We start from the raw sequence: 15916 nt of genomic DNA, 5'->3' as shown, positions 1-15916 counted from the left end.
AACTTTGCCTGGGATGTTCCACAGCATGGCATTCAATTTATCTACATCCACGTAGACAGGAAAGTGATGCCCCCAGGCCAAGTTAGGTCAGATCTGTGGAGAGGCAATCCCACTAACAATAAGAATGCATGTTTTCAAGATATTTTTGAGGAATAGCCCATACAATGTGTGCATGACAGATATATTTAACACCATTCTGTAGAACATGCCAGACAAAGAATGAATATCTCTATAGGAACAAGCAAGTGGCATAAACCCAACCAGAAAAGTTATATAGTGTATCTTTAACTTCACATTATTTATACAAGCAGTCTACCATGAGAAGTTTAGCATTGTCTCACCCAGTCTATGCTTTGTACTTGTGAACATGTTGGCTAAGTGTACAGTGTAGCAGCAGCAGCTTGCTCCACATCTGGAAACAATAGAGGTCCGATGCTGTCACTTTCCCTTTACCTCAGGCCTTTGAGTCAGCTCTTAAACAAACACTCAATTCACTTTGGTAAATTACAGGAAGGCAATCCGAGCTGCACAGTCAGATCTGGGCCCGGTTCCTCTCTCTTCACACTGGAGAGAACATGCCAAGGTTGGAGATGCAATTTCAGCCCTGCATGCAAACTACAGCTTCATGTAATGTAGGTGTAATTGCGAAACCAAACTGCGTGAATAATTTCAATGTGATAGCAGGGGTGTGTCCTCTGTGATGGATGAGATGTGATTGGTGGAATTGTAGTGTTTACACAGTGTAATGATGGTTTCCACTGTATGTTCAAAATGGTTTAGGGCTCATAGCTCTGCTATAATTCTGACACAAAGTTTTACAGTGTGTTATGATGTATGAGTTGAAAGCAGAGACTTGAGTTGGGCAGATTTGCTGTGGTTTGTTACAAAAAATATTACTTGAAAGTATAAGGTAAAGTGTATGTATCTTTTAGTAACCACTGTCACCACCTTCACCGCTACTACTATTACTATTACACAGTGCATCTCTACTATTGTACTACTGCTTTTGCAAACAAAAACTACTATTGCATATTCACAATCAAAACCACACTTTCTTGTTTCAATGACTTGTAATACCACTACATGTCAACAGATGGCATTATTATTCCACGAACCAGGTAAGGGTTAACTACTCAGGTGTCAAAGGAATGTAGATAAAAAACAACTTTGTAGGCCTGTTGATCACTCTTTGTAGTGACACACAATTGTTTTCATAGCATTAAAATTTTTTATTCTTTTATCATCAAATGATACAAAAGTGTTAAATAACAGACAAGTTAAAAATAGATTTCCAATATTTGTACAATGATAAATTAACAAACTTCCAAAAGCATTTACAGTCATCTTCAGTGGTTCTCGTCATATGTCGGCAGTGTAATGTTGAGTATTTGAAGGTAAAACTCTGATTGTTTAGACATGTCACTTGAACCTCAGTAGTGAATGGGGCCAAGCATTAAGACTGTTTCAGGCAAACTGCATTAGCTCATTTGGGATTTGGTCAGCATTCTAATTCAATTCTCTTTAACTCAACGTAATGTTTGTTTGACATTGGTAATGTAATAAGTGTGCCATACTAGTCTGAGAAACACTGCTGTTTGGCTTGTCCAGAAACAAGCGCACAGTTCAATCATCCTTTTGTTGACAATCCAGTCATGTGTAATATATGGCTGTCTCAAAAGGAAACATATATATATGAGTGACTACTAATGCACTAGTAGCCCTTCTGTAGTTCTACTTTACAGTCAAAGAGCTTATTATTATACTAATTCAGATTGTCAGGCAAACTTACTTCACACAGGACAACATTGCATGGTTTAGTATGGTCGGATCAATAGTGGGTAATTGATTGTCATTGAACAGAACCATTTTGCGGAATTGGAGGATTATGCATACTGTACATCAGGGGTGTCGAACACATTTTCACCGAGGGCCGCATAAGCAAAATGGCTGCTCTCAAAGGGCCAGATGTAAATAAATCTAACTAATTTTTCAACTTGTTAATTAACTGTTTATGTATTTATGACTTATTCAAGTTACACATATTGCATATGCATTTGCGTAGATGTAAAAATATGGCTGTGTAACTGTATCTCCTGATAAATTGAGATTTTAAGACCATCAAACCTTTTAATTTACCCTGTCGAGGGCCACATAAAATGATGTGGGGGGCCGCATTTGGCCCGCGGGCCTTGACTTTGACACCTGTGCTGTACATGATCAAACCGCAGAATACATAGTTTAACCTGTTTGGTCAGTTCAGTTTTGATCCAGTATATTGTGTGTAGTGCTCCATACTGTACGGTAATGTGTCTTTTGGCCAGTGATTGTCTAATAACCTCTAATTCTTAGCTGGCCTTGGGGCCTATGTTTTGAAAAGAGGGCAGAAGGAATAATTTCATTTCCTGGATTTCATGGTTACACACTGTATATACAGTACAAGGCTGCTCGGTGAGTGCACTCAGTGCTGGAAGTTAATGGACATTCTCTGAGTCTGCTATGGTAAAAAGCACAAGCCTACATTTCCCAGATCCCCTAAAGCGTTCACATTTATTGCTCAATAAAAGGCACTGCTGGACTACTCTCTTTAGGGTCACATATATCTCTAGTGCATGCATAATGTACATACACAAGGCATTGAAAAGCTTGTGGTTTTTGGTTTTTCAGATAGTGACATTTGGCTCCTTCATCAGGGAATTCTGCTCAAATTTGCTTCATCGCACTCCTGCAAAGTTTACACATTTTTTACAGTTGACTTTCCCGTGCACTTGAGGGCCAACAGGGAGTTTTTGACAGATGGTTTAGGGAAAATATCATCCTGTGTAATACCTGCACAAGAATCCTCCAGTGTAAAAGTGTAACTTCAGAAGACCCAGGCTGGGCCTGTGTTCGGCTGTGGAGGTAGACATTGGGCTATAGCACACAGCTACCTCTGCTCATACTTCCTGTTCAACCCTTCTGCGGCACTCTCTCTTTCTTCCTCTCTCTGACCACAGGTCAGGTGAAGAGGCTTGGTGCCCTTCAATGAACCCTCAGACCATAGACCCCTGTCAGTGGGTCTGCTCATAGACTGCTGACACGGTAACATCCAGTGGCTTAAAAACCCGTGCCATCTCCTTATTGTGCTTGCACATCAGTCTTTTGGCATCACCAGGGTTCATTGGCAACACTGAAGCAGGTCAAAGTTCCTCTTCGTTCAGTACCTTTCTCATACCACTGTCTCATTTCCTTTGGTGGGTTTAATCCATCCCTCACCTGGCGCCCTCTTACCTCCTCTGCTGGCCCGGCTGTCCTTGAGCAGCCGGGCAGAGCAGCGCTGCCAGGTGTGTAGAGTCTTTGCTGACCAGATCCACATACCTGATGTGATCCCGACTAGAAGTGACATGAAAATCCGCAGCATCTCTGAAGCGATGTATGAGTCCCTGGGAGTGGAACTGAACTCTGCCCAGTTGGAGAGCTGGTAAAGGTAACAGCCAATCACAGTGGAGGCCGGGACTGTGTAAAGTACAGAAAAGACCCCAATCTTCACCATCAGCCGCTCCAGCTTGTCCGTTTTAGCACCGTCCTTTTGCAGATTGGATCTTATCTTAAAGAGGGCCACCAGGCCGGCACAGATAAACAATGTTCCTACAGAAAAGAACACATGACAAGATCAGTAATTTTCAAAACATGTAGAGGATGTGGCCATGTAGAGATGTTGCTTATAGCTTATAGAAAAATGAATTACCTATGAGAAGATAAGTAGCCAGTGGTGCAACAACAAACCCAGTGAGTGCCTCCTGTTGCATGTTTCCAACATAACAGAGCCCAGTGAGGTCATCTGCATCTACTAGTCTCATTATGAGGATCACTATGGTTTTAACAGCAGGAATGGCCCAGGCGGCAATGTGGAAGTAGGAGCTGTGCATTTCAATAGCTTCATGTCCCCACTTGAGCCCAGCAGCCAGAAACCAAGTCAGGGTCAGAATAACCCACCTGCACAGAGCAAAAAAAGAGATTTGTTTAATGAATTAATTTTTTTCATCAGCTCTCAATGTGTCACTACTTTGTGATACTAACCACAGTGAGGAGGCCATGCCAAAGAAATAGAGTAGGAGAAACACTATAGCACAACCAGTGCTCTTCAGGCCTTCTTGCACCAGAATGGGAACAGCTGTGGCATCTAGGTCACAGGACACACGCTCCCTCCCCAATGTCAAGCGTACCTACAGAAAAATACACAATACATCAATTAGTTGAATTAACTAGAAAGTAGTCACCTTGATCCCAGTGCAGTACAGTAAGACACTTAACAGTAATTTCCATGACTCTGTTGCACTAATGAGTTTGTGGGCATTTGGTGATGCTTGTAGAACCAAATGGTATGGTAATTGTGGAATGGCTGTGTAATAGGCTAATATAAATGTTGTGAGAGTCTCTAAACAATGAATAGATCAAACTGTTCCATTATTATAATTATTAAAAATGTTACTCTAGTTCTTACCAGATAGGCCACGCTGTAGAGATTGCAGCACATGGACAGGAAGATGATGGGCCTTTCTGGGTAGGAGAAGCGCTGCGAGTCCAGGAGAAATGTCAGGACCGTCAGAGTGGTGGAGAGGAAGCAGAGCACCGCCCACACGGCCATCCAGGCATCGGTGAAGACTTTGGCCCCTCTGCGATACAGGCCGCTGTCGTAGCCACACTGCAGAGCACAGCTGTCTGTCTGCTTGAGCCAGATGTACTGGTCGGGCAGTGACCCTAGCGCCTGGCACTCCTCTTGGTGAGGCGGGTGGCGTACAGGGTGGTAGGGCGGGTCCTCGTCGCCCGGGCCCTCCATGCACATGTGGTTGTGGTCGTTCTGAGGTGGGAACAGGCTGCAATTCAGCATCTGAGGGAGAGGAGGGAATATGGTTTTCATTTGAACCAAATACGAATACATATAGCTACGTGATAAGAGATGAAGCTTACTCATTTGTGTAGCACATTTACAAAAACTCCTGATTGTAAAAGTTCCATGCAGTTATAAAATGGAAGTGAAAAGATTTCTGCTAAAGTGGTAATTAAATATTTGCTATTTTTGTCATTGGTTATTCATCTGGAAATGTCAGTGATGTGATGTGTGAAATTCTGTACAAGTACCAGGTTAACGATACGTCACAACAGTGTAATCAGTCTTACCTCTGGCCAAATGAAGCCAAACTCGTGCAGAACCGGAAGGCACTTCCTCTTCACAGACAGACACATGCTTTTACATGGACCAATGGGGATGGGCACTTTGTCTGTGCACATGGGAACATAGACAGAGCACAGGAAGAACTGGAAAGAGAAAAGGATAATAATGAATCTACAATGTGATAATGTCTTGTCACTATATCACTTGCTGATATAGTGACAAGATAAGCTCATGTAATTTAACACTACATTTCCTGACATAATATAACAATCTCCTGCTAAAAGTGCAACAGTGTTTTGACAATTTCAGGAAAAAGTCTACACTTTAATTTCTAGATTATATAAAATTTTTGCAACTTTGTCCAAGACTTTCGCTCATACTGACTTTGTTTACAATAACAGCAGAAGCTTTTCCTCCAGCATGTAGAAGTCGTGAAAGCAATTTTGAACAATTTTACGCTTTTTCCCAGTTAAGCCTGCATGTCCAGGTTTAAAATTGAGCCAGGGTCAAAAGATCATCTCTGCACTAGTTTCATGTAAATAGATTAAACGTTATACTTCGGGATGTTGGGAAAGTTGTACATGGCTTTGTCACTCAACATATTAAATTTGGTTCCAATTGTAAATCTAAAATAATAATAAATATGCATTGGTCTAACTAAGAAGAAGGTGCTTCTGGCTCAGAGGCTGGATTCAGTGATAAAGAAATCCCTTTCACAAATCAGAACTTGAACGAGGCCCAAGTGAAACATGAATCCAAGGAGGGTGTCAAGGTTAAGAAATAAATACACTGGAAATATGCAACATGACTTAAGTTGGTGAAGTTAGTTTTAGTGAATAGTTGTGAGAGGTCATCACAGTGGAGTTACATTTCCTAACGTAAGAACCGAAAAATATGCTTTCCCTGAGATGTAAACCACAGAGGTCTTAATGCACAGTGGAAAGTTACACTCAGGAACCATTTAACCTTAATTTGTAGGTCTGTTCTGTGATCTGTATCTGCTTAGCATGACCTTCTCTTCTATGAACCAGGTCTGCTCGGAAGTCATAGTTTTTCTGTTTAATGCTTTTTATTATGGGAAAGTCTGTTTTTTATGTATTTACAGCTAATTCCAAATCATTTAAAAGAAGACTACTCCGTGATATTGTTTTTTGTTTTATGTAGCCTACACTTTCCACTACACTTTCCACTTCTCTTACAGCTGTTATCACAATCTCCACAACCACTGCTACTACTACATTTTTACACTTTTTTGTGCTTGAAATTGCACGAGTTAAAGTCTGTCTTACGGTTTTGTAATGTGCAAGCTTATTTCCCAGTGCAAGTGGAGCATGCCCCTGCCATGAGTAATGTAGCACATTCAGGGTATTTTGCGCGACCGTTGGTAATGTGAGTGCTGCCACTTCTCTGCTAAAAGCTGCTCCTGTTACCAGTCAGGAAGCCTCCCATTAGAGCAAATGTTAGGGGATATAGTTTCTCTTTTCCCTTTCCCCCTCTTTAGCATGCGTGCCTATGTGAGTGCATGTGCGTGTGTGAGAAGAACGAGACAGCCAGCTAATCTTACAGGACAACTTTCAGCTGGAGCAGGGCGCTTGGGTTCCTTATTCCCTTCTGAGCAGATGGCCCTTTTCAAGGCATCATTTCATAGCTGAATTTTAAGAGGCAGATGCAGATACAGAACATTGTGTCATTCCACTAAAAGATTCTAAGACCTGATCTCATTTTCTTGCATGGTTCATGAGGCAAACAAGCAGCATTTGTCTTAGCGCACTGAGGCCACCATTGTTGGGTCAGTACAGTATAAGAAAAGTCTGGGGACTCAGCTGTTGCTGTGCGGGGCATGAACTCAGAATGTCAACATACACAGAGGACTTTTTCATTGACACAAATGGGTGCATTGGCACAACAGGAAGATACAAGATGACTGGAGGAGGCCATTTATAGCGTTTTAATGCTATGGGAACGAGGTTTCATGCTTGCGTTATCGCTGGCACCATCAGTCTGAGCAACCTTCAATAGTCAACTATTGCTGGTAGCTCCCTGTCATGTGCTTCTCTCTCCCAGCCTCACGCAGCCGCTCAAATATAGCAGATAGAGCGCCTCAACTTATCCCTGCCTTTTGAGTCCTGGATCAAGTTCCTCAATCAGTGCGAGTGACGCGCGCGTGTGTCTGCGCTTTTAATAACGGGGTTTGCTCTGTTATTCTGACTTTACCTTGAGCTGACTGGAGCAGCCGTACTGGATCAGCGGCGTAAACGTGGTCAGTTGCAGCTCAGCGTCCGACTGCAGAACGTTGCCGACCAAATTGGGCATCTTGGTGACATTATAGCCCAGACCCTGGCACATGCTGATCCGGATGGGATCACAGGTCATCTCTTCTACATCGTCTCCAAAGCCTTGCACCACGCCAAGCGGACAGAGCAGCGCAGACATGAAGGAGAGGACGGCTGTCCGCATGAGCGCTGGCCCGGGCATGGTCAGCACAACACAATAACAGTAACTTATTAAATAAACGTCCAAGCAAAATACAGTTTACGTTATGGCAATGCCAATTGTGTAGTCCACACCGTGCGTAAAGGTCCGTGCGCTGATGTGACTATAATATTCCACTCCGCGCCATGCAGTAAATATGAGGTCCAAACAGCAGTCATGAAAATCACTCCTTCACTTTTAGCGTTAATGTTATATTCCAGTGCGTGTCCGCCGTGCCTGTTTCACGTTGCGTCCACATGCGACAAGCAGCGGGGAGCTCGGAGCCTACTGCCAGCGAGAGTCCAGCGCTAAACTTTATTGTGTCTGTGAGGAGAGAGTGTTTTGTCCGTCCGGAGGAGAGTTGGCCAATCCGAGTGAAGGAGTAAATCCTTCCCAACCAACCCGAGGCCAGGAGGCGGGACATCTGCTTCTGCGTCCCACTACTGTTGTATTCTTTATCTCACCTTTCTGCTTACTTGTTCACAAACTAATAGGTCGCACCATATTAGTAGAGTTTTTAATTATTGCCCATGTCTCCTTAATTTTGGCCATATTTAAATTACAGCAACTTGCATTCACTGTGGCTGTATGACTTTGTTCCCACATGTTCTAATTTTATATCAAACTTCTAAGTGGTCCCTTACAACAGTTAACTTTTCCACTCCCCTGCATTAAAGACCCGTCAGCTTTAAGTAGCCCTGACATTGTAATTGAAAGTAGGGCCCTTAAGTGATGCTGAGGCATTGGAAAAACTGTTTTGCATTGCAATGAAGGCACATACTGGACAGGTTTTGTTTGCTTGGCACTCTGGGAGAGGAGGACTTGTCTTGTGCAGCATGAAACTCACAGTGAAGAGTGGTGCTTTGGATGTTTGGGAATTAGAAAGTGAGCATAACATTTGGTGGAAATGCTTTGGGTGTGCGTTATTCTGTGACAGTTTAAGCTCCTGCCAGGTACAATTGAGCTCAATCCAAAACCAGAGGCCACGCAAGCCAGACAAGTTTAAAGTTTGCCCACTAAAAAAAAAAAAAACATCAACAAGTTGGAGTAAGAAATAGCATGCCACATGTATGAAAAATTAGCGTTAATGTACAGTAAAGAGCAGGCTGCAAAATGTGTCTGTACAAAGCCGTATATTTATGGTGTAAACAATTACTTTTTATTTAAAATGCAAATCCATGCAACAATTATATAATACATTTCACCACAGTTAAACAATTTGATTGCAGGAAGATGAACATATTTGAACACACACTAAAATATGTTTAAAAATATGTAATCCTCTGACCACTTATTCTACAGGTCACATACACATATTGTTTCACTTCTGTAAGTCTCAGCTATGACATTTACAGACTTAGCATCATTATTTCAATTTGAAACAATGCATTACACAGTATTCCCTTATTTCTATGACTTACTAACAAACACAAATTGAAAATTAACTAATCGCTCCAAATTCAACAACAAAAGAGAAAAGGACAATATTTTCCCTCTGTAGAACACCTAAGAGCCTCTGAACACCTGAAAACAAAAAAGCACAAACAGTCCAATTGCTCCTATTTTAAAAATAATATTACCAAAATACAAAGTAAAATGTTGTTTATCTCTAATATCAACCCTTTACATAAACTCCAGGCTCCTCCTGTCTCTCCCACATGTGGCTTAACATGAAGCAGCAGTCTCCAAACACAAGTTATAAGTCACTTGTGGTGCCTCCACATTGTTTTTCTGTCAGTCATCTGTACGACACCTTGTGGCCAGTTGAAAGGATATTACAAAAGAGGATATGTTGTCTGTGTAGTTTGTCTTTTGTTTGAAGAAGAACATAATGACAAACACCCTCTAACATCTTTTGGAAATATAATGTTTTGATGTGCCACTTATCAGAAAGTCCGGGTGTGTAGTGGAGGGGGGAGTAAAGTTCATCTACCTGCTACATTTCTGGCCACAGAAGCAGATATCTGCAATTCAACACAATCAATAATTTTCAACTTTTCAACAAATATGACAACAACTTTGCAACAAACCGGTGCTGACACAATGTACAGGTGGATTCTCAGAGAAAATATTCTAACATGGCTTAAAGCTCACCAGAGTCCATTTTGTGTAATATAGGACCTTTAAAAGTTTAGCTATTATACTATCATTGCACCATCAATCACAACATTTGATGACTTCATTTTGAGAACTCAGAAAGGAACTAACAAAATGCAGGAAATAACTTTGGAGCTGTAATGTTGGTCAGCTGTTGCCTTTAAAATGGCATACCTTTGACTTAGACTTTATTAATTTATATGTAAAAATCATTGCTCTCAAATATATTTTTGTGCTACCACCTCAGAAACATTACATTAAACAACCTCACAACATTTAGCTAACCCCAGTGCGTGTCGATATACTTTCCCTGCTGGCTTACGCTGTGATGTTTTTGGTAAATCCACTGTGACAATTGATTGGCAGCAGCGATGACCTCTCCCACCCGTTGACCCCAGACTCCCCTCCTATTTTCTTCTCCACTCACACACATAGATTCACTTTACATCCACACACACACCCATTGCTGTCCTCCTCTCTGCTGCTCTTTGACTGAACCCTGGGTCAGAGCCCGCAGTAATTAGCACTAAGCTGTAACAATAGAGTATGCCCTGCAGCCGCTCCTTATCTGCCCTGTAGTGTGATAAGGATTGGAGGAGGGGGGGTGGTTGAAATCCATCCAAAACACACACAAACTTCAGAAGCAATGTAATATGAAGCTAAAATGACCACACCAATTAATGTATTTGTATGAAGAATTTTATTTTCATTGGCGGGAGAGTGTGAATAGTATTGGAGCGCGAATTGGACCAGGCACAGTAATGGCCCTAACATACTGTATAATGACCGCAAAGCCATATAACTAGAGATAATGATAGTAATTGCCTTGCGTTGTGGGTAGCCAATGGATAATTACCTGCCTTATTTAACAAGTGAGTGGTAAGCAAATAAGTAGCTGAGGTTTCAAATGATTTATAATGCAGATATTGACACAGACATCTTTGGAGATTCATGTAGACCTAGCTAATCAGATTTAAACATGTAAAAAAATAGTTCACCAAATGCACAAAGCAACACTGAAACTAAAAACTGCTCAAATAATAATATAGTTCTGTTTTTCATGAATATATTCACTTTCACACATAAAAAAAAAGTAAGGATTTTGTTCAAACAAAGAGGTTAGTTTGTCTGTCTTTTTTCAGAATTTCTGTGGTTCCACTCTCTGAAATAGAATAAAAAACTACGATTTTTCCCAAGCCCTTTGAATTCCCCCAAAAAACAAAGCCAAAACAAGGATGATGTGATTAAAGGGATCAGGTCAAACAGGCCTTTTCAATAACGGACCAATGGAGAAATTATTATTTCTTTGTGGATATAGAACAATGTGGAAATTCAGAGATTTGGTGAAATATAGGACCAGTGATACCAACTCTGGACACAAGTATAAGAGTCACAATGATTTTAGCTTAATAAATAGAGCATTAATGCATGTAGAAGAACTTTGGTTTAAAGGTGCACTATATACTTTTTTAGTGGATGATCCCCCACTGGGGTGCAGGAGCTGTGTTTGCACAGCTCCTGCACCCCAGTGGGGGATCATCCACTACTGGGGTGCAGGAGCTGTGTTTGCATTGTCGACAATAAGTCAGAGCTGTTCCCGGTGCATGTTGGACTCCGCCAGGGCTGCCCTTTGTCACCGGTTCTGTTCATTGTATTTATAGACAGAATTCAGTCCATAGTCCATGCAGCCAGGGGCCGGAGGGGGTCCAGTTTGGGAACGACAGGATCTCATCTCTGCTGTTTGCAGATGATGTTGTCCTGATGGCTTCATTGAGCCAGGACCTGCAACAGGCACTGGGGCGGTTTGCAGCAGAGTGTGAGGTGGCTGGGATGAGAATCAGCTCCTCCAAATCCGAGGCCATGGTTCTCGATCAGAAAAAAGGTGGCTTGCCCTCTCCGGGTGGCTGGTAAGTCCTTGTGCTTGTGCTTCAAGTGGAGGAGTTCAAGTATTTCCTGGTCTTGTTCACAAGTGAGGGAAGGATGGAGCGTGAGACAGACAGGCGGAACGGTGCAGTGTCTGTAGTGATGCAGTCGCTGTATCAGATTGTTGTGGTGAAGAAGGAGCTGAGTCAAAGCTCTTGATTTACCGGCCAATCTATGTTCCCTCACAAAAGGATAAGATCACAGATACAAGCGGCCGAAATGGGTTTCCTCTGCAGGGTGGCTGGGCGCACCCTGAGAGATAGGGTGAGAAGCTTGGTCACATGGGAGGAGCTCGGAGTAGAGCTGCTGCTCCTACACGTTGCGAGGAGCCAGCTGAGGTGACTCGGGCATCAGGATGTCTCTTGGACGCCTCCCTAATGAGGTGTTCCGGGCATGTCCCACCGGGAGTAGGCCCCGAGGAAGACCGAGGACACACTGGAGGGATTATATCTCTCAGCTGGCCTGGGAATGCCTTGGGGTCCCACCGGAGGAGCTGGAGAATGTGTCTAGAGTGAGAGAAGTCTGGGAGTCCCTGCTTAGACTGCTGCCCCCGCGACCCAGCCCCGGATAAGCGGAAGAAAATGGATGGCTCCCCACCTGAAGATGTTATTGCTTTTCCATGAATATTCAACAGTATTTTATGGTCTTGCATTTATTCAATTGGTGTGTTTTTATTGCTAAAAATTACATTAGAAAATTATGCATTCTCACTCGCCTCTCCACAGGTCTGACCTGTAACTTGGCCTGGTGGCATCACCTGCTTGTCTCCATGGCGATCGATACATTTAATGCCATATTGTGGAATATTCTACACAAAGCAATAACATCTCATTGGAGACAAGCAGGAGGTGGACCCTCAACCAGGAATGTATATAGTGCACTTTTAAGTTTGAACATTTTTGATTGACAATGTCTTAATGTGAAAACCAAAACATTGTCATAACGGGTGAGTGTAGCGGACCAAAGGATGCAGACTCGGGGCAGATTTACAGTGTTTATTGTAGAATAGGACAAGTACAAACAGCGGGTGATCCGGAGGTGAGCAGGTGAGCAGGAACACAGGAAACACAGGGACCGGGGACATGAAGGGACCACAGGACGACAGGCAGACCAGACGGGCGTAGGGCAGAGCAGGCAGGAGACATCCAGGGCCAGAGCACGACAAGAACACCGGGACGACAGGAACGCAGGCAGGAAAGAAGTGACACGACAATGATCCCGCGCTGAGTCTCTTCTCCCAGCTCCTTTTATGCACAGCAGGTGTATTGATTGCACTAATGGGCTGCAGGTGCGCGCAGGAGGAGCCAGGAGCCCAGCCCAGATCTGGCAGGTGAGAGAGGGAAAGAGCAGGACAGGAGTAAAACCAGGAGCGGACAGTGCGGATCATGACAAACATATATGCTGGCGCTGCAGGATTATAACAAATCCACTGCTCCTTGTCAGGTAACTTAATTTGTTCTTCTTTTCACCTCCTTTTAACCAAATCAATAATCAACTCCAGTGTGCCAAAGTAAATATGTTGTGAGTGGATACAGTAATTAAGGTAGCACTATGTTGAGAGGAGTGCTCTGGAATCTGTGTTGTGCTTGTCAGTGATGGTAGCACTCTGACAAGTTCCCTGATAAAATGATGCAGAGTATTCCCTTATCAGCTCCACATATTTCTGTAGTTCTAATGTAACTTACAGTTGCCAACATTTTTTTTACTGCGTGTTACCTAATTGGGTTTCATATACTATACACAAATCAAGCATTTCAGCCAGTCGCCATTATTAATTCAGCCTGCATTTGAATAAGCTTGGCTTTAATCCACTGGGGCCGATTTGCACTGTTGTAGGCCAAGCAAAAATAGTCATGGTTTTCTAATTATCTATGCCAGAGACTTTCTCCCACACAGCGTTCATGTGATTCAGAACAGAAAGGGACTGATGCCGTAGTTTTCCTTTACCAAATTGCCCACTCTTACTAACATTTTGATGGTTTAATGCTTTGGAGCTCTGCGTTTGGAAACACAGTACATCATGTGCACTGGCCTGAGATCAAATGACCCAGCTGTCTTTCTTTAGTATGGTGATGATGGTCAAAGTAGTTACTGGAGTGGTAATCAACATAATTATATTTTAAATAAAACATTTGTTTGGATTACATGGACTTTATACATATTTCTTTGTATTTTTGCAAACATTGTACTGCATTTGACCCATCCTTTTACCTATGACTGATTGCCTGGCATCCAGAACACACACTTCTTACCTTATAAAGATGTGAGTCTGGTCACCGGTGAATCTCCCTGAGTTCAGATGGCCGTGATTGAGGTGGATTAGCCAATTAGGGACATGCATGCATGTCTGTATCAAAACAAATATGGCCGCTTACTAGAAAAAAAGAAAGGGAAAAAAAATCACAAGGGACTACAAAACATTGCAGATTTCTGTAGAATCAGTGAGCAAAGCACTAAACTCTTAATCTGAGGTGAGAGAAATGTAATTTTATTCAAAATGATAGGTGACCAATGAGCTGTTTCATATGTGTCATTGAAAAAAACAAACAAATCTGATTGCAATCATGTTTAGATCTGACTCGATGCATGACAGAGAGTGGGGACCACACATCCGTCTGTGTAAATAATACAGAGAGATATCACTCGGGATTTGCCAGGCAATGTGACTGACGTACTTGGTGCCCACAGCGTAGTGCCCAGAGACCCATCTCCAGCTGTCTGGCTGGAGGAATTGGCGTACTGTGCCTGTTTTTGGTCGATGCTGGAAACATCAGCAATAACAAATCGTAGAAGTTATGACATAATCATTTAAGCAGTAGGCTGTTAGAAGTTTCCAAGTTGCAGTAAGTGGTAATAGTAATAGTAGTAGGAATAGCATGTAAGTTATAGTGGCATAGTGCTAGTAGTTTCACTAGTAGGGAAAGATACTAATAGAAATAATCACAACTTCACGTATGTATATAATAATTTTCTTTTAGATAAGACATCAACTATTTCTTTTGAAGCCTCCTCTCCACTTCACTGTGCACTGCCCCTGTCCCAAATAAACACATAAACATGTGGGGTTGGCAGCGGTCCTGTGGGGGCTAACTTGGTCGTACTGTGGGAACGGAACCATTCTAACCTTTCAGCTTTGGCAGGCCGTAGTGTAAAGCAGTACCTCGCCGACAGAAGAGAGACAGACAAGTGCACACTGGTCACCAGATAGCATCTTATGGTGCAATGCCTGATCCCTTTAGTCCTTGAAGTGTGTTATTAATAGGCCCGGCAACTCCTTGGAATGGTGTGAGTGTGCATAACTTTTAAATGGTCAACATACTGGTCAGCTTTGGGTCTATGTTGTCTTTAATTCACAATTAGTGTTTTTGACATCATTATATTCATTTATAGATTTAAAGTATGTGCTTGTGTGGTATTTATGTTTATGGTATATAGCCAAGTGCGATATATTGCTACAAAAAATATTACGACGTTGAAACAACCCTGTGCCACTGACACAATAACCATAAATCAGGATTATACCCTAATATAGTACAATGGAACACTTTAGTTAGTGTTGATAAAGAGAGTCATGTTTATTTCACTCTCTGCAACTCAAGTCTTATTGTACTACCACAGTTAATATCATATCATTATTGTGACATTAAGTTTTATATATATTAATAAGTTGTAATGAAGTTGATTAGTCCTCACATGGACAGACACCACCCTGTATATCCATCTTCTTCACATGTTGTGAGTGGTGTGCTCGGCCCGGGGCGGTGGTGGTCTCAGTGTCCTGTTTGGTGACAGGCCTCACAGTGCTGATGGATGGTTCCTGTCCGTGGCTGTAAATCGGCTTCTTGTTGTGAGATTTAACCCCTATAACCCTTTGCATCTGTAACTGCACACTCCCCTTTGCCCCCAGCCTCAGGCAGCGCACAAACCTTTCTCAGAAACATCTCAAGCAGGTGGTTGCAGTCCAGTTAGGAAGGAACAAAATGTTAGCATTACAAAAATATAAAACAAAATCATATTTGACTACATTTGCAATAGCTGATGGATCCTGTAGAAATTGCGTTATCTCCAAGTTTACAGATAAAAAAAAATAAAAAATTCAAACACCACCAAGGTCAACTATGCACGCAAAGAAGGTTTTGTAAGCAAGAACTGAGTAGTACAGAAGTATGCCACCTGCCTATTTGCCAGTACATGATGATGGAGTGTGAAGACGATCTACAGTAGCTCATATTGCTAAAACGTAGGTTGCATATGGGGCAGCAAATCAGACTG

The 15916-nt window shown here is 42.3% G+C and overlaps 2 protein-coding genes across 2 annotated transcripts in view; one reads left to right on the top strand and one right to left on the bottom strand.

Moving 5' to 3' along the window:
- The window catches only part of ctsc (cathepsin C), a 109488-nt gene that overhangs the window by 30284 nt on the left and 63288 nt on the right, over positions 1–15916 (top strand). The gene's annotated exons all lie outside the window — the stretch shown is intronic.
- Positions 1212–7971, bottom strand: fzd4 (frizzled class receptor 4). Its single transcript, XM_033977109.2, has 6 exons — positions 7367–7971; positions 5158–5295; positions 4481–4867; positions 4057–4202; positions 3725–3972; positions 1212–3624 (listed from the first exon to the last, which is right to left on the bottom strand). The coding sequence occupies exons 1-6, from the start codon at positions 7625–7627 to the stop codon at positions 3206–3208; spliced, it is 1599 nt and encodes a 532-aa protein (XP_033833000.1). The 5' UTR covers positions 7628–7971; the 3' UTR covers positions 1212–3205.

Source organism: Periophthalmus magnuspinnatus, chromosome 13, assembly GCF_009829125.3.
Source record: "Periophthalmus magnuspinnatus isolate fPerMag1 chromosome 13, fPerMag1.2.pri, whole genome shotgun sequence".
NCBI classification, from domain to species: Eukaryota; Metazoa; Chordata; class Actinopteri; order Gobiiformes; family Gobiidae; genus Periophthalmus; species Periophthalmus magnuspinnatus.
This window is presented reverse-complemented; position numbering and strand designations above follow the sequence as displayed.

Bases quoted from the DNA above. Each gene is read 5' to 3' on its own strand.
- fzd4 (XM_033977109.2), bottom strand. From the start codon at position 7,627: ATGCCCGGGCCAGCGCTCATGCGGACAGCCGTCCTCTCCTTCATGTCT. The intron at 4,868-5,157 runs GTAAGACTGATT...CCTCTCCCTCAG, and splicing joins TTGGCTTCATTTGGCCAGAG to ATGCTGAATTGCAGCCTGTT. The intron at 4,203-4,480 runs GTAAGAACTAGA...ATTTTTCTGTAG, and splicing joins TCTACAGCGTGGCCTATCTG to GTACGCTTGACATTGGGGAG.